The sequence below is a fragment of the Pleurodeles waltl genome, chromosome 6, assembly GCF_031143425.1.
Source record: "Pleurodeles waltl isolate 20211129_DDA chromosome 6, aPleWal1.hap1.20221129, whole genome shotgun sequence".
Classification (NCBI taxonomy): domain Eukaryota; kingdom Metazoa; phylum Chordata; class Amphibia; order Caudata; family Salamandridae; genus Pleurodeles; species Pleurodeles waltl.
Window position 1 is genome coordinate 1,381,972,409 of NC_090445.1, and position 26,270 is coordinate 1,381,998,678.

Here is a 26,270-nt window from a genome sequence, read left to right on the forward strand (position 1 = left end):
GCATAGTAGCATTAATTAAAGCCATCATATCAGGAGATCGCAATGAGCGGAGCGCATTCTCAATTTAAATATATGGTAGCTTCTTCTAAGTAGAGCTGGATTGATATGAACTGGAATGCCCTTGTTGAGACATCAAAGCAGAGTGATACTACATCCTTTTGGCATATCTTGGCTATCTGGTAGTAGACGTTCTGCCAGTCCCCTTGAGTTGTATGTGCAACCACTACAGTGGGTGCATCACTTTGCAGTAATATTTGCTGCAAAAAGTAATTCAGAACTTAGGGCCAGATGTAGCAAGCAGTTTTGCCCATTCTATGGAAAAATGTGTTCGTACATATGGCCCTTACTTCTAACCTGCTAGATTTCCATCTAATGGCCCTTGATAGAGCTATTCAATCTCTCCAGCCAAGGAAAGCTTCTGGCCCAGATACGATCCCTGTTGACTTGTACCCTTTGGAACCCACTGTGTGGGTCCCTTACATCAATGCTTTGTTAAACAATATCATGGCCGGGGAAAGAATTCCAAACGCATGGCTTGGTGCTGAGATGATTCCATTATTTTAAAAAGGGGACAAGCCATCCCCAGTAATTACCAGCCCATTAGCCTGATTGACAATTTGCAGAAAGTATTTTGCTGCCAGGTTTTAGATAAGCTGGCGGAATGGATTCATTATTCCCAGGTTCTTTCCCCATTACAGACAGGGTTTCATGCTAAAGTGAGCACAATCAGTCTGATCTACCCCTTCAGCCTTTTTCTATGGAAATATCTGAAGCTTTCCGAAGGCCACCTATGTTTGGAAATCGTAGATTTAAGGGTGGGCTTCGACTTAGTGGCTAGGCAACATTAATGGTCCTCACTCATGTCAATGGAAGGTAATCCTGCTCTGCTGGATATTTTCATGAGACTCCATGAGAGTAATCGTGCCCAAGAGGGCAGGTAACGAGCTCACAAATCACATACTTGTGGAGTGTGCATCAAGGATGCATGCTTGCCCCCACTTTGTTCTCTCTCTAACTAAACGGTGCAATAAAATACTTAAGCTCCGGTGATCATGGTTCTCCAAAGTTAGGTGGTACCCCAGGCCCAGCACTGTTGTTTTCTGTGGACAACCTTCTGGTTTCCTGTACCCCATCTGGGCTACAGACCTTGCTTTATAAATATAATAACGTCTGTGACTGCAAAGCATTGGAAATGAAAGGATGGGTCTGCAGTTGCATTCTGTTGATAAATTCGATTAGAGTAGAATATAATTCAATTAAAATAGACAAATGCAATTCGTGGAGAACACACATATTAAAAAGTGAGTTGACCTTGCTATGTAGAGCCCCTGCAGTTAAAGCATAGTGGGTCATATGTACAAAGCTTCTTTCTCGTCTCAAACGGCCCGATTCGCAGAATAGGGTCGTTTGCTACAAGAAAAAATAATTTTGCGATGCACAAACCCAATTTTGAGATTCGGTAATCTCTTTAACGAATCGCAAAAAGGGTTTGCGTGTAGCAATTAGGAAGAGGCGGACCCTTCCTAATTGTGAGTCACAGAGCGATGTATGATAGTTTAGTGACCATGAATGCGGTCACAAACAATCGCAGTTAGCACTAATTTAAAACTACACCAAAGTTCCCCATGGGACTCCTTCCCCTTAGTGAATGCATGCAAAAATATTTTTTCAGAGCAGGCAGTGGTCCCACTTTCCATTTTTTAAATGCATTCCGTTTTCCTTTAAGGAAAAAATTATGAATACAGAGAAAGCACATCAAATCTAATTTTATTGATATAGGCATGGTAAAATGTTGGCATGAACCAGCATCAATCAATAAAAGTACTACTACCTCTTAAAAAGAGGCATTTTGGAATTACACATGCAACTCTTATTTTAGTCATTTCAAAATAGGTGGACGTACACATGCCTTCTTGTCTACTAAATATGTTCCTTATACGGACACAATTGTACCTTTCACGTTTGTTCAATTTAGACTTGGCACGCTGTTGGTCAGTAAGTTCACTGGCAATTGGAAGACCAACCTAACCAAATCTCCACAATGCACCTCATGTAAGAACATGGTTGAGGAGGTAGAACACATTTTATTTTAATGTTCATTGTTTTTTAAACTCAAAAGGGCATGGCTCTGCCTACTGCTTGGTCCTGGGGAGTGCAAAGCTACAGTCTCTCAAGTGGGTGGTTTGCCCACTGCTTGGTCCTGGGGAGTGCAAAGCCACAGTCTCACAAGTCTCTCTAGTGGGTGCTCTGCCCACTGCTTGGTTCTGGGGAGTATAAAGCCACAGTCTCTCTAGTGGGTGCTCTGCCCACTGCTTGGTCCTGGGGAGTGCAAAGCTACAGTCTCTCAAGTGGGTGGTTTGCCCACTGCTTGGTCCTGGGAGTGCAATGCCACAGTCTCACATGTCTCTCTAGTGGGTGCTCTGCCCACTGCTTGGTCCTGGGGAGTGTAAAACCACAGTCTCTTTAGTGGGTGGTTTGTCCACTGCTTGGTCCTGGGGAGTGCAAACCCACAGTCTCTCAAGTGGGTGGTTTGCCCACTGCTTGGTCCTGGGGAGTGCAAAGCCACAGTCTCACATGTCTCTCTAGTGGGTGCTCTGCCCACTGCTTGGTCCTGGGGAGTGCAAAGCCACAGTCTCTCAAGTGGGTGGTTTGCCCACTGCTTGGTCCTCGGGAGTGCAAGGCCACAGTCTATCTAGTGGATGGCTTCTCCACTGGTTCTGGAGGGGGCCTTGTGCCCAGTGTGCTTCATCCTGCCAAGGATACGGTGAGTGGATGCCTTTCTCCACTGGTTCTGGGGGGGGCTTGTGCCCAGTGTGCTTCATCCTGCCAAGGATAGGGTGAGTGGATGGCTTTCTCCACTGGTTCTGGAGGGGGCCTTGTGCCTGGTGTGCTTCATCTTGCCAAGGATATGGTGAGTGGATGCCTTTCTCCACCGGTTCTGGAGGGGACCTTGTGCCCAGTGTGCTTCATCCTGCCAAGGATAGGGTGAGTGGATGCATATCTCCACTGGTTCTGGGGGGGGGGGCTTTTGCCCAGTGTGCTTCATCCTGCCAAGGATAGGGTGAGTGGATGCCTTTCTCCACTGTTTCTGGAGGGGGCCTTGTGCCCAGTTAAGCAACACTTGGGGTGTGGCAGTTCACATTCCCTCATCTGAGTGTCTGAGGCACAAGATTTGCAGTGAACAGGTTGCATGATAGTCCATTGAGGCAGGGCTAGACTCCATCCTGTGGTGGCTAAGGCTGCAAACTGGTGTAAGTGCCGGTGAGGTTGGGGGTGCTGCCAGTGGTGGTGGGAGGCTCCAGCCCTTCTCCTGCAGCCTTGGACGGCTGCCCACTGGTGCTGCTGCTGCTGTTAGTGGTCCTACTGTCAGCGGTGCAGGTGGCGGTGCTCGCGGTGGTGCATATGGCGGTGCTGGCCGTGGTGCAGGTGCCGGTGATGCCAGTGGTGGAGGAAGGCTCTAGCCCTTCTCCTGCAGCCTCGGATTGGCTGCCCACTGGGGCTGCTGCTACTGACAGTAGTGGTGCTAGCGGCGGTGCAGGCGGCGGTGCTTGCGGTGGGGCGCCTGGCGGTGCTGGCTGCGGTGCAGGTGGCGGGGCTGGCGGTTGTGCTGGTAGCCATCAGGCCTTCACCTGCAACCTCAGACGGCTGAAGTGCCTTGCCTGGTGTTTTCTGCCCCTTCCTCACCTTGGTAGATGGTAGTGTGACCTTGGGTCTGGCAGCTGGAGTTTTTGAGGAGGCTTTGCTGGGTGGTTCGTGCTCCTTGCCCTTTCTGCATGCTGTCCCCTTCTTCACCTTAGCAGGGGTTAGTGGCACACTGGCTGGGCTGACGGGTGCCACCTTTGAGCCTCTGTGAGTTGCAGGTACCACAGCGGACGTTGACTTGGTGGCTGAGGTGCTGGCCTGTGTTCTGGACACCCTGGCCCAAGGGGAAGGACGGGGGGAGGGGTAGGGAAGAGGTCAATGTTTGCCAGGAAAATCTTCTTAGAGACACTGGGGCGGGAAGAGGGAGAGGGCTTGGGAGTGGAGGAAGAGGGAGTGGTTGTAGATGGTGTCTGCTGAGTTTGGGCGCAGGTGCATGGGCTGGATGCTGTTGTGAGGTGGTTGCCTGTTGGGTGGGTGGGTGCTTGCGTTTGTGAACTTTGGGAGGAGGGGTCACAGACACGGTGGGAGAGGACACAGGGGACGTGTGCATGGATGTGGGTTGGTGACTGCTCGTGAGGGGTGTGTTGTGATGGGCGTGCTGGGTGATGGAGGTAGTGGATGAGGATGTAGTGCATGCAGGTGTGAGTGGAGACTTTACTGGGAGGGAGGTGGATGACGAGGAGGAGGGGGACACAGTGGAGGCAGTGGATGTTGGTGTGTCTGCATGGGGATGGTGCTCGTGTGAGTGCCTGTGAGATGAAGTGTGGTGGTTGTGTTTGCCTGAGCCACTTCTGGGTTTTGATTTGGGTGAATGCTGGTCTGAAGGTGTGCTTGGGATAGGTTGGGGTGGAGGGGATTGGGTCTTGGTAGAGGAAGTTGGAGGGGGGAGGCTAGAGACAGGTACAAGGGCTGCCATCAGTGTTGAGGCCAGAGCCTAAAATGCTCTCTGTTGGGCTGCCACGCCAGAGTGAATGCCCTCCGGGTATGCATTTGTTTGCTGCAAATGCCTATCGACACCCTGGAAGGCATTCAGTATGGTTGACTGCCCAACAGTGAGGGATCTCAGGAGTTCAATAGCCTCCTCACTGAGGGCAGCAGGGCTGACTAGGGCAGGGCCTGAGGTGCCTGGGGCGAAGGAGATGCGCACCCTCCTGGGTGAGCGGGCACGGGAAACATGCTGAGGGGCTGTTGGGAGGGCGGTGCTGGTGGGGGGGGGGGGGGCGGCTGTACCTGTTGTTGGGGTGGGCACAGAGGTGTCCACCACCGCCAGGAAGCTTCCTTCGGAAGAGGAGTCGCTGTCTGTGCACTCCCCTCCTATCCCCGTCATGGTACTCCCCACGCCCTCCGTCCCACTGGTGTCCTCACCCTCAGTGGATTCGGCCTCCAGGCCCATGTTGGATGCAGCTCCCTCCGTCACCGATGCCTCTGCTCCTCCGCCAGATAATGCTGATGCACACAAGGACAGGGTGACAAAACAAAAAGGGGGGGAGACAGAGGATACACTTGGTCAATGTCAGCAACACCACTACTGTTGGCGTACACAACACAAAGGGAGCAGCCCTATGCACTAGGCCATGCACTACCAGTTACTAAGATAGTCACCAGCCCATGGGGTACAATGCCTCCCGCAATTAGCTGCTCACCTGAAACCCACAGGACCCTGCCCAGTAGTAGATGCCCACTAACACTATTGGGGTAGGAGTGCTTCAGAGCCTGCCCAACAAGGGTCCTGCCCTGCCATCTTCGCCCTGGCCTAGGGGCACCCATAGCCCACATCCCCCACCCAGGTAATTCTTACCGTGCTCAAAGTCAGGATTCAGAGTCTGTACTCACCCCCTTGTGGCTGCTGTGATGCTTTCAAGCGCCCATCCAACTCCGGATAGGCCACTGCCAGGATGCGGAACATCATGGGGGTCATGGTGCGACGGGCACCCCTTTCTCGTTGGGAGGTCACCGCCCCAGCTGGGCCTCCACCGTCTTCTTTGCCCAGTGGCGCAGGTCCTCCCAACTTTTGCGGCAGTGGGTGCCCCGCCTGTCAAAAAACCCCAGGGTCCGCATCTCCTTGGCGATTGGACGCCAAATACCCTTTTTCTGGTGGGCACTGACCTGCATGGTAAAGACAGCAGAAAAGTGAATTAGTCAGTCGTCCGGACTGTCACACTCAGGGCCCACCAGATCCCTCCCATCCCCTGATGCACATACATTGACCACCTTACATGCAGCACTCTAGCCAGGACTCCTCTGCCCCCCCACATGTGGCTTACACACACAGCACTCCATACATTCATGGCCCACGCATCATGCTCGTAGTGTACTCACCTGTTTGTCTGGAGGACCGTAGAGTAACGTTTACTGGGGTAGGACCCCATCCAGCAGTTTCTCCAACTCCTCCGCAGTGAAGACAGGGGCCCCTTCCCCATTCACATGAGCCATTGTCGCTTCCAGACCCAGGTCACAGCAGCACTTGCAGTATAGGTGTTCTCCTGTTGAAGGTCAGGTAGCAAGTGAGTGAAGTGATAGAAAATGGCGATCACGTCCGCAGCAGTGCGTACTGTTACCGCCGGCGTACATCGCTATTGGCTCCTGGAACCCATAGGGCCCAATGATAACCAATGCGAAGTTGCGCGGCGGTCTTCGACAGCCTACCGTGACGCCGCACAACAGCAGCGGAATTAACTCAATTCCACTTGTTCCTCCTCACAGGTCAAGCAGCCTCCATTTCAGGGGGGCACAGGCCATGGCACCTCACTGCCTCACAGCAGACATTGGCACAGCAACTTATTGTCTGATTCACATACTGGTTCTGGAAAGGAAAAAAATCATCATTAGTGCAATAGATGTGTGAATAGGACCCTCTGCTCACCGTTTTCTTCCAAAGGCTTCAACTTCTGAGGCTGAATATGAGATGGCGGCATCCTCCGGTGTACAGACCCCTGGTGAACCTTGCGACAATGGAGGACAGACACATTATCATAACCTACAGACTTGATCATGCCACAATCCAAGAACTGTGTGCCCAATTGGAGCCAGACCTGATGTCAGTTATCTGCCAGCCCACAGGTATCCCCCCCTCTAGTGCATGTCCTATCAGTGCTCCATTTCCTGGCAAGTGGTTCCTTCCAAACTCAGCCAATGTTCTCCAACGTGTTGACCAGAGTGTTGTCAGCCCTACAGATGCAGCTGATACATCAGCCAGTGCAATCAACACTAGTGTACTTATTAGACGACAATCCTGGTTAAGATGTTCAGGATTCAAACCTGAAATACAGCTTGTTGTTTGAAATATGCTTCTTTTCGACCCAGAAGTTGATACAACTATAGACAAACTTAAAAATGATTCTGAAACCGCTAAAGCAATGGGTGCATTATACACCACACCCACTAGATTACATTTTCGTAGATGGTAGTTTAGAGGGGGTTTCAATGCATCAGCCACAGAAACAGCAACTTCTCAACAAAAACAACCCTGACACTTTGATACAAGAGGGTAATTTAAAGGCTCATACAGAGGATCCAACAATAAAGGAAGATGTAAACCATCCACTTCCAGAGGTTCCTCTACCTCAAATAAACAGTGACTTTCTCACCTTTCCCACAGAGCACACGTCTTCTGTGGGAGGAAGGCTGGTAAATTTCTGTCCACAATGGCACAACATCACTACGGACCAGTGGGTTCTGACCATTTTCCAACATGGTTATTGTCTAAAACTCATTTCTACTCCACCAAACATTCTGCATCAATCTCACTGGCTTACTCAAACGCATCTCACTCTATTGAAACAGGAGGTACAATCACTACTACTCAAAGGAGCCATAGAGATAGAACCTATATGCCAACATGGGTCCAGACTATAGTCACTAAACTCTCTGATATCAAAGAAAAACAGTACACTTAGACCAATTTTAGATCTCAGACCCCTCAATCTATAGATCCTCTCAGAACATTTTCATATGGTCACTCTACAAGACGTCATTCCCCTACTACAAAAACAGGATTACATGACAGCATTAGACCTCAAAGATGCTTATTTCCACATTTACGTACATCCAGCACTTCTAAAATATCTAAGATTTGTCATAGCAGGAAAGCACTACCAATTCAAAGTGCTACCATTTGAAGTAACAACAGCACCAAGGGTGTACACCAAGTGCTTAGCGGTGGTTGCAGCATTCCTCAGAAGGCAACACATACATGTCTTCCCATATCTAGACGACTGGATCATAAAGGCCAGTACAATTCAAATTTGTCAACAACATACTCAATATCCCATAGATATCCTACACAGTCTAGGATTCACAATTAATTACCACAAATCTCACCTGCAACCATCACAGATACAACTGTATCTGGGAACAAATCTCAACACTCATTCAGGATTAGCATATCCAAACCCAATAAGGATTCAAGCATTTCACAATCTCATATCTCAACTACAATTCAACCACACTTATACAGTAAAGCTAGTGATTAGACTAATGGGAATGATGACTTCAGTATAGACTGCACTTGTGACCACTTCAGCAGTGCCTTTCCCTACAATGGTCTAAGTCACAGGGTCAAATTCAAGATCTAGTGTTGTTGGACCACCAGACTCTCCTCTCTCTGCAGTGGTGCATTTACACCAACCTATCAATGGGGCGGCCCGTTCAGGACCCTGTGCCTCAGACCACAATCACAACAGATGCATCACTGATAGGTTGGGGATCTCATCTCAACAGCCTCACTCTACAAGGGGAATAGGACTCAAGCCAACAAATTTATCATATAAACTACTTGGAATTACTCGCAATATTCCTAGCACTCAAAGCTTTTCAAACACAAATCACACACAAGATAGTTTTAATATGGACAGACAGTATGACCACAATGCATTATCTGCAAAAACAGGGGGAGGACACACTCATCTCAATTGTCCCTTTTAGCACAGACAATCTGGAAGTGGGCGATTCACAATCACATTCAGTTGGTGGCAGAGTATCCTCCAGGGATACACAATCAACTGGTGGACCTCTTAAGCAGGACGCAGCAACAAGTCTACGAATGGGAAAAATACACACAAGTGATTCAACAATACTTTCAAATGTGGGGAACCCCAGACATCGACCTTTTCGCCATAAAAGTAAATGCAAAATGTCAAAGCTTGGCATCCAGGTTCCCACACCCTCAATCCAAGGGCAATGCTCTATGGATGAATTGATCAGGGATATTTTCATACGCTTTTACACCTCTCCCACTAATGCTATCGCTTATAATAAAAATAAACAAACCTCACTCACTATGATAATCATAGCTCACACATGGACACGTCAACATTGGTACATAACACTATTGGACTTGTCTGTAGTACCACATCACAAACGGCCAAACAGACCAGATTTGTTGACTCAAAGGAGAGGCCAAATCAGACATCCAAATTCCAGCACTGTCAATGTTATGCAGCTAAATGGAAACATTTTGTCTACTATTGTTAACCCAAACATATAGATCCACTTAAAGCTTCAGTACCTGATATCGTCTGCTATTTGCTACACTTACAAAAAGCAAATCTGGCATATTCGTCTATTAGGATTATTTTCACAGCTTTAGCTGTTTACCTTTAAAACCATGGCACTTATGTCACTTGGCACCTTTTTGCGATCCTCCATGAGGGTATAGGGTAACCATTTGGGATAGTAATAAATACAATTGTTGATGAATAAGTAACTCTCTGACAATGGTTTCCTTTTTACTTTTTAGGTTTCTGACTTCCCTAGCAGGGGACTTGAATTAATCTTTTCACAAACATTTTTTCATAAGGATTAGGTACGTACTAAGGTCCTGAAGAATCACATGAGATCATTATTGACTCAAAATAGCGAGAAACATGTTGACTCTTTGATTGAGTAACACAGTGACTCTGTGTGCTCTCCTCTTGTACCATTCTTACTACGAGTCTTAGTAAACTGTTTATATATTTTTGTCTAGGGAGTGTAGACATTAATTTACCATATCCCTATACATTGTTTTTAATCATGTCAGGGGTATTAATATCAGAATAAAAGGTCAATTTTTACCTCCCAATCCTTTTTCACATCTTGACCGGTTTCACATCATTTGTCAATAGATCTCCGGCAAAGAGCCCCCCTGTGGGGCCCGTCAGGCATTGCAGTGCCGGCCTGACGAGGAGCATGGCCCTATGATGAAGCATGTCACCGAAAGGTGAGTGAGGGCTCTTGCTTCAAGCATATTGCTTTCCCCTTTTGGAAACCTTTGGTCTAGAGAACCCCTCTTTTTTAGTGTTTTGGAACTGTGTGTATATATTTTTTGGATCTATTATTGGGAGACATACACACTGGACCAGGAGTTGTTTTCTCCAAAACTCCCACATTGCCCCTCCGTTGCTGTAGTTTGATACCTTTAAAACAGACAACATATTTCCCTGTTTAGGATTCCTGTCATAAAAGCTTTTATGGAAAATAAGAGTTATTCCACCTAGAGTTCCTCCAGCCTCTGTGTAAAATCTTAATATTGTAATCACAAGACTTATAGGGCACCCATTTGAACTCATGCATTCTTGTACTCTACAGTTTCTATCATGGGAGGTTGCTTTCTTAGCAGCAATCACTTTTTTAACAAGAGTTAGCGAAACTTTATAAGAACCTTTTTTTCAAATCTATAAAGACAAATTAGTTCTTAGAAAAAATTCCTACCAAAGGTAGTTTCACCTTTTCATATCAGTCAGTCAGTGGAATTGCCAGTCTTCTTTCCACAGCCAGATTCACTTGCTGAAAGAGCTCTTCACACCCTTGATGTTAAAAGAGCTCTCATGTAGTATACAGATATAACAAAAGATTTCAGAAAATCCACATAAGCCTTTGTGTCATTTTCAGAACCTCACAAAAGTAATCCCATTTCACAACATGGATTAGCGAGATGGATAGTGAAGTGTATTCAAACTTGCTATCTTAAAGCTAAAAGAGAGTTACCAGTAACTCCTAGAGCACTTTCCACTAGGAAAAAAGGAGCTTCAGTGGCTTTCTTAGGGAATATTCCAATGACAGACACATATAAAGCTGCCACTTGGTCTACACCACACACATTCACTAAACACTTATGCGTGGATGTGTTATCTCGTCAACAACCAAGCGTTGGACAGGCAGTGCTTAGAACACTATTTCAAACTACTCCATCTCTTACAGGCTAACCACCGCTTATTTAGGAGGGTACTTCTTTACAGTGTATGCAAAGCATGTGCATCTTAAACTACACATGCCATCAAACAGAAAATGTTACTTGCCCGGTAGACATCTGTTTGTGGCATGTAGTGCTGTAGATTCACATGCGCCCTCCCCCCTTCCTGGGAGCCTGTAGCCGTTGAAGTTCAATTTATTGTAAATATGTATCTACATTGCATGGACATCTCATTTCTTTACTGTATATCTACATGTACATTTATACACTCTTCACTTCACCTGCCTGCGGGTAAACAATCTAACAAAGGACTTGATGCCCATGCATAGTATTACCAAGAGGAGGAGTCACTCACTCCCGTGATTCGAAAACCTTCTTGGAAGAAAAACAACTTGTGACACTTCCAGCTCAACACTAGATGACGGTCTTATGCAAAGCATGTTGAATCTACAGCACTACATGCCATGAATAGATTTCTACTGGGTAAGTAACATTTTCCATATATATATATATATGTGTGTGTGTGTGTGTGTGTGTGTGTGTGATGATTCTTGTTGTGCACGGAAAGTTTCAGGGTGATCCGTCAAGCAGGGGCCCAGAATGGGAGTTTCAAAAAAGTTGCATTTTCCATGCTAATTCCTATATGAACTTTAGACACGACTACAGCCCAAACCACAGCACGGGATTACACCAAATTTGGCAGAAAGATGGCTTTCGGTTCGCAGATTACACTTTTGCATATTTATTGTAAATCCGTTCAGTAGTTTTTGAGAAATTTAGAGAAATTCAAATATGTATATCGCTGGCTGCAAAGTATTTGTGAACAAAGATGAGTGCGTGCAGGGAAATGCACAGCTCTGATTGGCTGTCACACTTCAAACCAGGAAGTGTTGGCAGCCATCTTGGGACTGTGCTTCAGGCGAGTCATAGTAAAAAAGAAAAAAATAAAGAAAAAAAAGGAAAGGGGCCTGGGTAGGGACACCCTGAACCCTTAGCTTTAGGGGGGTGGGGTATGAGAGCAGAAAAGCATTTTTTAAATTATTTTTTTTCTGCGAAATCGCGCTATTCACGAATTTGCGGCAACATTTTTTTCCATAAAAGTGCAAACTCAGCGCTTGTTTTTGATAGGCCCTAGGGTGGGCCTAGTCCCAGGGACATTAATAATTTTGAGTGTGAGGGGGCCTCCCGGCTTCTCCACAGCCTCAGGGACCACCACCTCCACGGGGCGATTTAAACGATATATATATGGGGGGGGGGCATGCCTCTGCTCCCTGAGGACCACCACTGCCCCAGGGCAAATTGGTTTAGCTGTGTGGCGGAGGCCCATTGGCCTCCACCACAGCCCTGGGGACAACCACCTCCCTGGGGCAGTTTTTAAATTTGGTGTGGGGGGGGGAGTCCTCATGGCCTCAACACCATCCCCCATTCCCCCTCACCACGCAGCCCCGGGGATCATCACCTCCCCGGGGCAATCAATGAAAATATGCCCTGCCTATACCACTTAGCCCTGGTGACCACCACCTTCCTGAGCCTTTGTTGGTTGGAGGGGGACAGCATGGCCCCCCCTCAAGGAGCTATAGATGGCCCTGGGGACTGCCGCATCCCAGGGCTGACTCATGCTATGTCTCGGGGTGCACATCCCTAGGACATAGCAGTTTGCTGTGGTTTGGCTGCAGCCAAGTCACAGCAAACACTCCAGTTTCAAACAGCGGGATCTGTAAAGCAGGTCCCACGTCTGAAAGCAGATCTTTCATCTCTGTCCCCTGCACGTGTTAGGAGCTCCTTTCTTCCTGAAGCAATGGCACGGTGAGGGAAGCCTTAAGGCTTCCCCCACAGCACCAGATACCCGTTAAAGGGCATTTTGTTAACATTAAAGAAAAAGTAAATACGTAGGGCCCGCGGGGGAGCCACTGAGGGCTCCCTCGTGGTCCCAGATAGCCCATAGAGGGCTAAAAAAAAGCAGTAGTTCAGTGTGAAGGTGCGTGTTATAGTTACCTTAGGGCGAGAGTTACAGTTACTTGAAAGAACTCAAACTATAACTGCTGAATTTCTGTTGTTTTGTAGGAGTAAATTCAGAACCTACCTATAACTTCTTTTTCAGTTAATATAAATGTGTATGTATATATATATATATATATATATATATATATATATATATACACGCACACACACACACACACAGTGGTGGTCACAGTTGATGCACTGTGGTGCAGAGGCTACAAAACAAGATAGGTTGCATGGACTCAACAGTACACCTGGCCCATACCAACGGGCAGTACTACACTACTGGCACTTTAAGACACTCTCATTACTAAAGCCTTCAAACAGACCTTTGTTTTAAATATGGAGTGTCTCAAGTTAGCTTCTGGGGAATGCAAGGTGATTGTCTACTCATTCAGTTAAACTCAGACTCTTTCTTTTGTCTTGTCTTTAGTTTTCCAGTATGTTTGCACTGTCTTATGTTAAGTGTAGGAGTGCATGCATATCTGCAATAAATACCTCAATAAGTATTACCAGCAATCAGGTGAAAAACTAGGTTGTTTCATTCAACAGCCATTCACCTTGCAGGGTGCATGGTTAGGATGATTTATGTAGTTGGTTCACATTAAGCTGTGCATTTGGACCACAGAAACCTAGCATTGGCAACATCTCATCTTCAGTGTCAATCTACTCAGTGTTAAGAATAGCCCTTTCACTCTGTAGTTTTTCCCATGCTTGGAGAGCCTTTTGTCTTGTGTACCACTTCTGTGACATCGTTACATGTTTGGTGGGTCATAATCTTTCTCAGCAGAAGATTACAAAAGCTTATTTTTTAAGTCACAGCCTATCAAACAGCACAGCTGTCTGGTTTGCTAAATACATTTGGGGGACATTCAGAAAGTTGACCTAGGAATGCATTCCACCCGTTGCTTACCATTGGCTTTGTGGTTTGTAACTTATATTTCTGCATTTCTATTTGCTGGCTTTATTTATTGTAGCTGTCCAGCTTGAGTTCCTCTTTCACGATGCTTATACCTTGAATAATGTATTCTTCCATGAACTGGCAACCTGTAAACAGGCCTTTAAATCTTGTTCTTCTGATGGATACTAGTACCTGTGGATTCTTCACCTTATGAATTCTCCCAATGCGCCAGCCTTCGACGGAAAATCTTCTTCCCAGCTCTCCACGTCGACGTCACAATTGCACGGCTCCGCACGCAACTCCGTCTGACGTCACCGTGGCAATAAGAGGTCCTCGCCGGCGTGCTGACGTCAGTTCCCTTTTTTCTGTGCCTTCAACGCTAAAAGGTTTTCTCCTAGCTCTTGTTACTGTTTCGAAGGTATCCCTTTTGTCTCTGGTTACAATGTCTCCTCCTAGGAAGTTGGGGTTTAAACCTTGTCGGGAGTGCGGGGGTCGCATGTCGGTTACGGACCCTCACGATGACTGCCTTTGGTGCCTAAGTTCGGAGCATGACTTGGAGGAGTGTGTGTCCTGCCAAAGCATGAATCCGATGGCGCTGAAAGAGAGAGAAGCCAAACTCTTTCTAGTTAAGGCGAAGAAAGGGCACGGAAGTCATCGTAGATCGTCTTCACACACTTCTTCGAAGAAGCATAGGAAGCGGTGCCGACACGACTCTCCGCGTCATTCGGCTAGAAGTCGATCACGCTCCAGGTCTCCATCTAGACTGCGACATGGGAGGTTAGCCCTACGGTGACTCCACAGACTGAAAGCCCTCAGGCTTCTCTGGCGCCATCGGTCTTTGAGTGGTTTCACCCCAAGAGAGTCCACGCTTCTCGCCTGGGGTGCAGGATTCTGATGCCCAGCTGGCACAAGTGCCGCCGGAAGATCAACGGTATCCTGCCTTCCCTGCTCCGGGAGCGGATGAGGCGGCATTTTTGAATGTCATGTTTAATATGTTCAATGCTATGGCCCCTGCTGGTACACCAGCTGGTCCCACGGGTCCCTCGGCATTCACCTTGGGCTCCCCGGCCCCTCATAAGTCGGCGTCGTTCATGCCCTTTTATCTGGCTGAGGGTGCCGGGTCGGCGCCGATAACTTCGCCTCATAGGCTTTTGACGCCGATGACATCGCCTTACAGACCTGCGGCACCGGTGATGTCGCCTCATACACAGTCAACGCTGATGACGGAGCCTCAGGTGTCCACGGCGCCGATTGGATCAGCTCAGGCACCGGATGGATCTGGTTTGGATCGTAGTGTGTCTCCTTGTTCCCCTGGTCTGCGTCTAACGGTTCTGAAGTCGGTGTCATCGACGCCGAGATTCTATGTCGACATCGAGATTGGAGGCCAGGTTGAGTGTGGTCGCGCAGAAGAGCACTGAGGCTCTTAGAAGAACAGGAGTATCAAAGACAGCTACTAGAAGAAGGAGAGATTGTTGAGCCCTTGACTCAGCCAGTGGGCTAGACACTTCCCCGGAGTGGGATCTTTCATCTCCAGGAAAGATTACAGAGGAAGCGGCCTCTTTCCATTCTTTGGTCAGGAAGGCGGCAAATTTCTTGGATCTTCCATTGCCGGGTGCTGAGGTGAAAACAAATATTTTGACTGAGGTCCAGCATCCTTCTTCGACTTCAGCCGAACCCTTGCTTCCATTTAATGATGCTCTTACGGAGCCTATATTGGTGATTTGGAGGAAGCCTGTGTCATCGCCAGCTGTGAACAGATCTGTGGCAAGATGGTATAGGGTGGCTGCGGGAGATCTGGGATTTTTGTCAAAGCATCCGTCTCCGGAGAGTTTAGTAGTCCAGGCCTCATGTTCAGCACGTTCTGCACCTGGCTCCTTCCCTGTTATTTCTTCGGACAGAGAGTCCAAGAGGATGGTGCAGTCGGCCAATAAGACTTTTTCTTTCTGCAGTATGGCCATGAAAGCGGCAAATGCCACTTGTGTGTTAGGGAGATATGTCCACGCCCTTATGGACATGGCTAAAGCTATAGTTCCAGATTTGCCGCAGTATGTACAAGGGCAGTTTGGTGAGCTCCTGTCAGACGCTCAAGCTGTGGCTAAGCAAATTACACAGTCTGGTCTGGAGTCTACAGATTCAGGGGCCAGGCGATGGGTACCCCAATCGCTACCAGGAGGCATGCGTGGTTGAGGTCTTCTGGCTTTTCTACGGATGTCCAGACCACTCTTTTGGACCTGCCTTTCAATGGGGAAAAGCTGTTTGGAGCCAAAGCTGACTCTGCCTTAGTGCGCTTTAAGGACAGTAGAGGCACAGCGAAGTCTTTGGGTCTGCAGGCTTCCACTACTACCCCTTTCAGGTCCTTTCGGAGGTTCAGGGGGTTTGGGCATGGAGCCGTTTACCGTGGGAGACCGTGGCAGTCCACAGTCCAACAGCCTGCCAGCCTCCCATATAGGTCTTTATAGGGCGGGGGAGGGTTCTGACAAGAAGGGCCACCCGGCAGCACCCTGCATCATCCTCTTCCTCTGGGGGACAACAAGAAGGGAAGCAGCCTTAGTTTTCTGCCCATTTTGAGTCACACTTCTCCTGTAGGGGGAAGGTTACATCTTTTTCTCTGCGAGTGGGAGTTAGCCACATCATACTCCTGGGTTCTAAATATTGTGAGGAAAGGATATGCCCTTCCTTTTCAGGAGTTCCTCCTCCCAGCCCTCCCCGTCCCTCATTTTGTTCAGAAGACCATCTCCTGTTTTTGCAGCAGGAGGTTCCAATCCTGTTATTAAAAGGCACAGTGGAGTTGGTTCCAGAGCAGGAAAGGGGTCAGGGTTGTTATTCAAGATATTTCCTGATCCCCAAGAAGGATGGTCGATTGAGACCTATCCTGGATCTGAGGATTTTGAATTGGTTCCATTGCCGGCTGCTGAGGTGAAAACTAATACTTTGACTGAGGTCCTGCATCCTTCTTTGGCTTCAGCAGAACCCCATGCTTCCATTTAATGATGCTCTTACAGAGCCTAAATTGGCGATTTGGAGGAAGCCTGTGTCATCGCCAGCTGTGAACAGATCTGTGGCAAGATGGTATAGGGTGGCTTCAGGAGATCTGGGGTTTTTGTCAAAGCATCCGACTCCAGAGAGTTTAGTAGTCCAGGCCTCATGTTCAGCACGTTCTGCACCTGGCTCCTTCCCTGTTATTTCTTCGGACAGAGAGTCCAAGAGGATGGCGCAGTCGGACAAGAAGACTTTTCTTTCTGCAGTATGGCCCTGAAAGCGGCAAATGCTACTTGTGTGTTAGGGAGATATGTCCACACCCTTATGGACACGGCTAAAGCTATAGTTCCAGACTTGCCACAGGATATACAAGGGCAGTTTGGTGAGCTCCTGTCAGACGCTCAAGCTGCGGCTAAGCAAATTACCCAGTCTGGTCTGCAGTCTACAGATTCGGTGGCCAGGCGATGGGTACCCCAATCGCTACCAGGAGGCATGCGTGGTTGAGATCTTCTGGCTTTTCTACGGATGTCCAGACCACTCTTTTGGACCTGCTTTTCGATGGGGAAAAGCTGTTTGGAGCCAAAGCTGACTGCCTTCGAGCACTTTAAGGACAGTAGTCCACAGCGAAGTCTTTGGGTCTGCAGGCTTCCACTACTACCCCTTTCAGGGCCTTTCGGAGGTTTAGGGGGTTTGGGCGTGGAGCCGATAACTGCAGAAGACCGTGGCAGTCCACAGTCCAAAAGCCTGCCAGCCTCCCATGTAGATCCTTTACAGGGCGGGGGAGGGTTCGGACAGGAGGGGCCACCGGCAGCACCCTACATCATCCTCTTCCTCTGGGGGAAAACAACAAGGGAAGCAGCCCTAGTTTTCTGTCCATTTTGAGTCACACTTCTCCTGTAGTGGTAAGGTTACATCTTTTTCTCTGCAAGTGGGAGTTAGCCACATCAGACTCCTGGGTTCTAAATATTGTGAGGAAAGGATATGCCCTTCCTTTTCAGGAGTTCCCCCTCCCAGCCCTCCCCATCCCTCGCTCCCCATCCCTCGTTTTGTTCGGAAGACCATCTCCTGGTGTTGCAGCAGTAGGTTCAAATCCTGTTATTAAAAGGCGCAGTGGAGTTGGTTTCAGAGCAGGAAAGGGGTCAGAGTTGTTATTCAAGATATTTCCTGATCCCCAAGAAGGATGGTCGATTGAGACCTATCCTGGATCTGAGGATTTTGAATTGGTTCCTCAAACAGGAGAAATTCAAGATGCTGACTCTAGCGCAGGTGCTTCTCGGGTTGAACAAAGAGGATTGGGTGGTTTCTGTCGACTTGCAGGATGCTTACTTTCATATCCCTATTCTCAAGTCGCACAGGAAGTATTTCCGGTTTGTGGTGGGGTCGCAACACTACCAGTTTGCGGTCTTTCCGTTTGGTCTTACTTCAGCACCTCGAGTCTTCACGAAGGTGATGGCAGTGGTTGCAGCAAGTCTCAGGAGGAAGGGAATATCGGTATTCCCTTACCTGGACGATTGGTTGATCAAAGCTGAGTCTCCAGAGCTCGTGCTGCATCACTTGCAAATGACAACTCAGTTGTTGTTCAGTCTGGGCTTTTCGATAAACGTGCCCAAGTCTCACCTGGAGCCCTCTCAGCCTCTCCTGTTCATAGGGGCAGTACTGGATACAACATTGAATCAGGCCTATCCTCCGCCTCAGTGGATTCTGGACATTCAGACGTTGATTCCAATGTTTCAAAAAAGAGCGGTTGTTCCAGTCCTCAAGGTCCTGCGCCTGCTCAGTCTGTTCGCTTCTTGTATTCTGTTGGTCACTCATGCACGCTGGCACATGAGGGCTCTTCAGTGGTGCCTCCGCAGGCAGTGGTTTCAAAACAAAGGGGATCTCAGGGACTCGATATCGATCTCCAGAGACGCTGCAGCGGATCTACGATGGTGGGCTGTGGACGGCATCCTTTCCCAAGGAAGGCCGTTTTCACTACTGCCTCCATTGGCCACGGTCATAACGTATGCTTCCACTCTAGGAATAGACTTTTCATATCAATCTGTTAGATACGCCTGGCTCTCAAGGCCTTCCTCCTGTCCCTTTGCAGTCAGTCAGTTCAAGTCTTGACGGACAATACTACAGCGATGTGGTACATCAACAAGCAGGGAGGAGTGAGGTCTTACTTTCTCTGCAGAGAGGCTCTGCGGCTCTGGTCCTGGGCTCGGGACCATCGAATTTGCTTGGTAGCAAATCATCTGGCCTGAATTCTCAACGTACGTGCGGACAATCTCAGTCAGCATTTCTCGGCTGATCACGAGTGGCGTCTCCATCCGGATCGGGTCCTCTACATCTTTCGGATGTGGAGTTTTCCACAGATAGACCTATTTGCCACTCGGGAGAACGTGCACTGCCGGTCGTTCTGCAGGCTCCAGTATCTGGTGCAAGCAGCTTTGGGGGATGCGTTTCAGATGTCTTGGGGTGACAGTTGTTTTACGTGTTTCCCCCATACCCTTGATTGCTCGGGTTCTGATGAAGATTCGCCAAGATCGGGCTCAAGCCATTTTAATAGCTCCGGATTGGCTGAGAAGGGTATTCTCCAACTCTCACTGTGCCCTCCGCTCCATCTCCCTCTCAGGGAAGACCTCCTCTTGCAGTCGCAGGGGCAGGTTCTACACCCCCACTTCCAGATCCTCCACCTACATGCCTGGAGATTGAACGGGGCAATCTAAGTGCTTTCTCTCTCCCACCAGAAGTAGTGGATGTTATTTTATCGGCCAGAGGACACTCCACTAAAACTGTTTATGCCAGCAGGTGGGCAAGATTTGTGGTTTGGTGTGGAGAGAAACAAAATGATACCTTGAGAGCCCATCTGTCTGATGTTCTGTTGCGTTAGCACAGAGGGGTTGTGGAGTTGCGACTGTCAAAGGCTATTTGTCAGCACTGTCAACCTTTCTTTGCCTCCCAGATCAACCTTCCTTGTTCAAATCACCTATTGTTGTTAAGTTCTTGAAAGGTGTGCAAATAAATTTCCTCACTCCATTTCTTATGCCTCAGTTGGATTTAAATCTGGTTTTAACTTTTTTAATGAGTTCACCGTTTGAACCCATGCATTCTTGCCCTTTAAGGTTATTGGTCTTTAAGACAGTTTTCCTTGTAGCTATTACGTCTGCTAGGCGTGTGAGAGCTTCAGGCCCTTTGTGTCAAACCTCCCTTGACATCATTCTTTCCTGACAAAGTGATGCTGAAAATTAGGGCAGCTTTCCTTTCTAAAGTTGTCACACCTTTCCAGATGGGGAAGTCTATTACCCTTTCATCTTTCTACCCTTCTCCTCATCCTTCGAAAGAGGAAGAAAGACTCCATCGCTTGGACCCCAGAAGGGCTCTCAGTTTCTATATTGAGAAAACAAAGGACTTTCGGTTGGATGACCAACTCTTCGTTGGATATGTAGGGAAGATGCTGTCCATAAAAGAACTATATACAGATGGGTTATTCTTTGCATTAAGATCTGTTATTCGCTAGCAAAGAAGATTCCTCCTGACGGTATTAGAGCTCATTCTAGCAGGGCTAAGGCTGCCACTTCAGCTTGGGCTAGGCGTGTGCCAGTGGTAGATATTTGTAAAGCTGCAACTTGGGCTTCCCTTCATACTTTTGCGCAGCACTACTGCTTGGATTCGGAGGTCAGAAGGGATGGCCATTTTGCTCGTTCTGTGTTGCAGGATTTCTTGGTGTGACTAGTCAGACACCCACCTTCGAGTGCGGTACTGCTTTGGGACTCTATTCATAAGGTGAAGAATCCACAGGTAGTTGTATCCATCAGAAGAACAAGTTACTTACCTTCGATAACGCTTTTTCTGTTGGATACACTAGCTACCTGTGGATTCCTCACAGTCCCACCGCATCCCCGTTGCTTGTCCGGTCATACCAAGACTTTTGTATTACAAGTGTATATATATGTTTTGATTAATTTTTATATAAATAATTGTGGTAATTGTGTTACATCAATATGGTTATATGTATGTACTTATTTGAGCTATCGTGAGGTCGGTTTTCACCTGTTCGCCTCAAAGGCATGTAAAAAATGGGTGAAACTTACTTCATCACGCCAGCGAGGACCTCTAATTGTCAGGGTGACGTCAGACGGAGTCCCGTGCGGAGCCGTGCAATTGTGGCGTCCTCTTCGACGTGGAGAGCTGGGAAGAAGATTTTCCGTCGGATGCTGGCACATTGGGAGAATTCATAAGGTGAGGAATCCCCAGGTAGCTAGTGTATCCACCAGAAAAAGCATTACCGAAGGTAAGTAACTTGTTCTTATCTTCTCAGGTTTGTTGGGCATTCAAAGACAGAGGTCAGATGTCACGCTGTGTCTTCCAGGGAGCTTGGTGTTTACTTTGCTTTCACTAAGTTCAAACTGAGAGCGTTGACAAGAAAGAGGAATTAAGGTTCCTCTCCCCATTGAGCCCGCTCATGCCTCTCCTGTGCTCCAGTGTATGAGGCTGTAACATAACCCTTAATAGAATAGCACATCATGTAACATGCGGATGATAGATTTTTATTTTGGCGAGATAGGTAAGTGGGCACTGCTTTTAACCTCTTAGCTGCTGGGCATTTTCCCCCCCAGTGCTGAGCCCTTTTTTGACTATTTGGGGTAGTTCGTGCTAAGGCCGTCATAACTTTTTGTCCACATAAGCTATCCACACCAAGTTTGCATCATTTTTTTCCAACATCCTAAGGATTCTAAAGGTACCCAGAGTTTGTGGGTTCCCTTGGAGGATACCAAGAAATTAGCCAAAATAAAGCGAACATTTTGTTTTTTGTTTTTAAAAAAAATGAGAAAAAAGGGCTGCTGAAGAAGGCTTGTGGTTTTTTCCCTGAAAATGGCATCAGCAAAGGGTTTGCAGTGCTAAAATCACAATTTTCCCAATTTTCAGGAACAGGCAGACTTGACTCAGAAAAACACATTTTTCAAAACAATTTTGGCATTTTACTGGGACATACCCCATTTTTACTATTTTTTGTGCTTTCAGCCTCCTTCCAGTTTGCAGGAATGGGTGTGAAACCAATGCTAAACATTTCCGAAAAGTAGACAAAATTCTGAATTCAGCAAGGGGTCATTTGTGTAGTTCCTACAAGGTTTCCCTACAGAAAATAACAGTTGAAATAAAAACAAATATTGAAATTGAGCTGAAAAAAACAGCAATTTTTCTCCACGTTTTACTCTGTAACTTTTTCCTGCAATGTCAGATTTTTGAAAGCAATATACCATTAGGTGTGCTGGACTCTTCTGGTTGCGGGATATATAGGGCTTGTAGGTTCATCAAGATCCATAGGTACCCAGAGCCAATAAATGAGCTGCACCTTGCCATGGGTTTTCATTCTATACTGGGTATACAGTAATTCATTTACTGAAATATAAAGAGTGAAAAATAGATATCAAGAAAACCTTGGTATTTCCAAAATGGGCATAAGATAAGGTGTTGAGAAGCAGTGGTTATTTGCACATCTCTGAATACCGGGGTGCCCATACTAGCATGTAAATTACAGGGCATTTCTCAAATAGACCTCTTTTTTACACACTGTCTTACATTTGGAAGGAAAACTGTAGCAAATGACAAAGGGCAATAACACTGGTTTTGCTATTCTGTGTTCCTCCAAGTCTCCCGATAAAAATGGTACCTCACTTGCGTGGGTAGTCCTAATGCATGCGACTGGAAACGCAACATGGACACATCACATTTCTACATTTTGCAAAGTGCCTAGCTGTAGATTTTGGCCTCTAGCTCAGCCGGCACCTAGGGAAACGCTCCTATGCTTAAAAACTTTGCTAGATAAGCAGACATTTGAGGTGAGCAAATCTAGAGTGTCGCTGGTGTTGCAGGGTGCTCCTTACTAGAGCGGCTCTCCACCTAAAATTGGGAATTTCCCAGAGTTCTCCTTTGTTTTTTTGCATAACTTATGCGTCACTCTAACCCTGAAAGGGCCTTGGTTTGACTTATACTGGGTGCTCCCTTGTGTCTAGACAAAGCTAAACCCCTCTGAAGAGCTCTAATGAGAGCGAAACACGTGTCAGGGGTTGCTTTACTCATTCCAGGTTGGCTTGGACGGTATTTGATCAGTTCAAAGCTGTAATACTGTGCCTGGAGTGGTAAATGGCTTTTGTCATTTTACAGCTCGGCGAGGATGACACTGTGTCAATCCTATGCTTAAAGATTTTGCTGTACAAATGGCAAAAGATTTTGTCACTATCTAGCTCGGCGAGGATAGCACTGTGCTGATCCTATGCTTAAAAACTTTGCTAGATAAGCAGACATTTGAGGTGAGCAAATCTATAGTGTCGCTGGTGTTGCAGGGTGCTCCTTACTAGAGCGGCTCTCCATCTAAAATTGGGAACTTCCCAGAATTCGCCTTTGTTTTTTGCATAATTTATGCGTCACTCTAACCCTGAAAGGGCCTTGGTTTGAGATATATATATATATTATATATATATATATATTTATATATATATATATATGGATCTATATATTTATATAGACCTATATATTTTTTTTAGTAGTTGTATGGTTTCCTTGGGGGCCATAAATAGAAATTATTTCCCCCACAGGGGGTCGCTCTGCCCACAGGCGACCCCCTGTCAATTTCTTTGGAAAAAAAATGTATATATATATATAAATATATAGAGCCCCGGGGGGCGCAATCGCGCCCTCCAGGGGACACTTACCTTAAGTTAAAAATTTTTACCCCTGGCGGGGAAGGGGGGTGGCCCGTTCCGTTCTGTTTGCTGAGGGGGCCAACTCCCCCCCAAGTGAAATCCCTGGCGTCTAGTGGGGTTTTCCTGGCCCTAAACGGGTTAACACATATACTTTTATTACTTAATTGTAACCTTTTCAATATACCACAGTGAAGGACCTGTGACGACTCCACCTTGTAACCCTCACTGTTTTATGCAACAAATATCTTGTACATTGATTTACATACTTACATGATTTATTGTCAATGTACAATATGTATGTTATGTAAAGCGCTGAGAAACCCTACACTGGGATAAGTAGCGCTATAGAACAAATAAAATTGTGGTATTTACATTATTATTTGTGAAAATAATTGGAAAGAGAAAAACAACTCTTACGTTCTTAGTGCATGTATTTCTCTCATAAACAGGGACTGAACAAAGACAAAAACATAACTCTCTTAAGCACATGTGAAGTGATAACAATCTGTGAGCCTTCCCCCCCCTTCCAATTTGCATTTAAGTGTGAGCCTCCAGACCGCATCCATTCAGGATCAGATTGGAACTAAAGGAGACTGGTGGCCCCTTAACTTTGGCCTTTGTGTGTTGCCCAGATGGAGATCAAAATAAACTTTTAAAAAAACTCCCACCTGCATATTGCTGCTTAGAATGAAAGCAGACAACAGTGCAAGCACTGCTAAACGTGTCCCAGTGTCTGAAAATTACACTGTCATTCGGCATAGGCAATGTTGTTCTTCACAAACAACACAACATCACTGCTATACAGTATGCCTTAAAAAATAAAATTGCAAATAATAAAGAAAGATTTGGATTTTTTTCTTTAAACTTTCAACCACACTGCACAGCAGCCACACAGCTGTGCAACATGGCTTAAAACATTATAAGTCCAAATAGTAGAGAGATTTGAAATGTTTTCTTTGCCATGTTGTGCAGCTGTACGGTTGCTGTGCTGCACTGTTAAAAGCAATATATATATATATATATTTGTGAAGCTAACAGCATTAACGCATCAAAGTAGTTTCTAAAAAGAAAAATCGCCATGCTGCGCTGCAGTGCAGCATGGCTAAAAAAAACAATTTACTGACCAAATAAATCTTGCATAGGCAAGACTTGTTTGCTTTGTCAATGCTTGATGCTTTTGTTACTGTAAACCATTAGCATGGGTGCAAGAGCTAAATAAGAATATGCAATATAATATTATTCTCCGCTCTCATGCTGGATATGAAGATCTGATTTCTGAGTGTCTTTAAGTCAAGAGTGAGTCTGCACCAGACTGGTGATGGGTACATGACATTGGAGTACTCATTCTACTGCCATGACAGGAGACTCTTTTCCAATGAGTATGACCTTTGTTCTGTTTGTGGTGCAGTATTGTGGATGAAAGCACTTTTATTACCCATCATGTGTGCTCCATAACCTCACCGAAGGTGACCTGCTTACCATCCAGCCACTGTTCTTCCATTACGTTGGCAAAATAAGGCTCTTTCTCGAGTGCACATGTGGTATACTCTCCTGCCATTGTACCATATGCCATGCTAGGATTTCTAACTGCAGCCACTGTATGTCGGGGAGTGGCGGACAGAGGACTACAGGGTTTCTGCGGGTAGATCTCTAGTGAAATGCCACCTGCCCCTTTAAAGTTATAATTTCCATTAATGGTTTTCTAGTTTTGCTCTTTCTACCGTATATTTAATTTTTGCCCTTTTAAGTTTGTCAGTTACTAGCGTGTTGTGTTGCTCCATCATTTTCTTCCTGTTGTCTTGGATTACAGATATGAAGCTCCCAGAATGTGATAAATGTCAACAGATCTTCCCCTCTCCTGCTGCCCTGCAAGTTCATATGAAGTGCAAACACTCAGGTGAGATTGAAGGTAAAAAAATCAATAAAATGTAATCAAATACTTTGTGAGGCATAGCAAGCTCCTGATTATATTCCTAATATTGAGATTTACGCCTATGGGGAAAAAAGTGGGACCCAGATACTTGCCCATGTATATATCCGAGGCACATCTATGTTTTTCCTTTTGTGGCCAGAGTACTTGAAATGAATTTATATAATCCTCTGTTTAAAATTCAGGACCATACCATGATGCCACAGCAGGCGTCCTATGTTGTGTCTTTTACTAGAATGTTAGAAACAGCTCGCTCGCATCAAATGCTTAATGAACTGGGCAAACGGGGGCATAGAAGTGGGGAATAGTTTACATTGGATTCTAGTCTCCCCAGCTGAGGACATGTACTAATTGGCCTCCTGGCCACCAGCTTAACAGGTGTTTGGCTTCTTTCAGATTAATTGTAGCTAAAATGTATGTAAAGCATATGTGCCTGGACCTTTTTCTTTCCTGTATGATATCAATGATACATTTCAGATCTGGCTACCGTTACGCTTCTAGATGAATGCGAGATTAGTTTATTTGGAGAGTGTTTGCATAAAATACAGTCCTTTCAAATGAAGTCGACCCTGGGAAATTATTTTTCCTTTAATTATACTTTCATTTTTACGTTTCATCAGACATGTAATTGATCCATTTTCAAAAGGCAAAGTACGTGATTAAATCATTGCTTGCAAATTACATGATTAAATCATTGCTTGCAGTGCTTGTATAAATAAATGAATAGTGAAATTTAAAATATTGTCAGTTCGTAAGTTCAGATGATTCAGTCTCTCAAAAATGTTAAATTCAGTTCAGTTTTAGACAACATACTACAGTTGCCATTTTCAGTCGGTCCTTCGATGTATCTGGGTAGCTCATGCACTGTTGTGCGTGCTTATCCATTATTTGGACAGTAGGTGTCACCCTTCCATTGCAGTTCTTGCACCCTCCATTTTTTTCAGCGACAACCTTTATATG

At 46.4% G+C, this 26,270-nt stretch overlaps 1 protein-coding gene across 3 annotated transcripts in view; it reads left to right on the forward strand.

The window, feature by feature from the left end:
* The window catches only part of ZBTB40 (zinc finger and BTB domain containing 40), a 295,060-nt gene that overhangs the window by 224,524 nt on the left and 44,266 nt on the right, over positions 1 to 26,270 (forward strand). For 2 of the 3 annotated variants that reach the window (XM_069240706.1, XM_069240708.1), the window contains exon 17: positions 25,191 to 25,289. In XM_069240706.1, coding sequence (XP_069096807.1) covers positions 25,191 to 25,289 — 99 coding nt within the window. The remainder of the gene's footprint in view (positions 1 to 25,190; positions 25,290 to 26,270) is intronic. The other variant, XM_069240709.1, reaches the window with a different exon arrangement.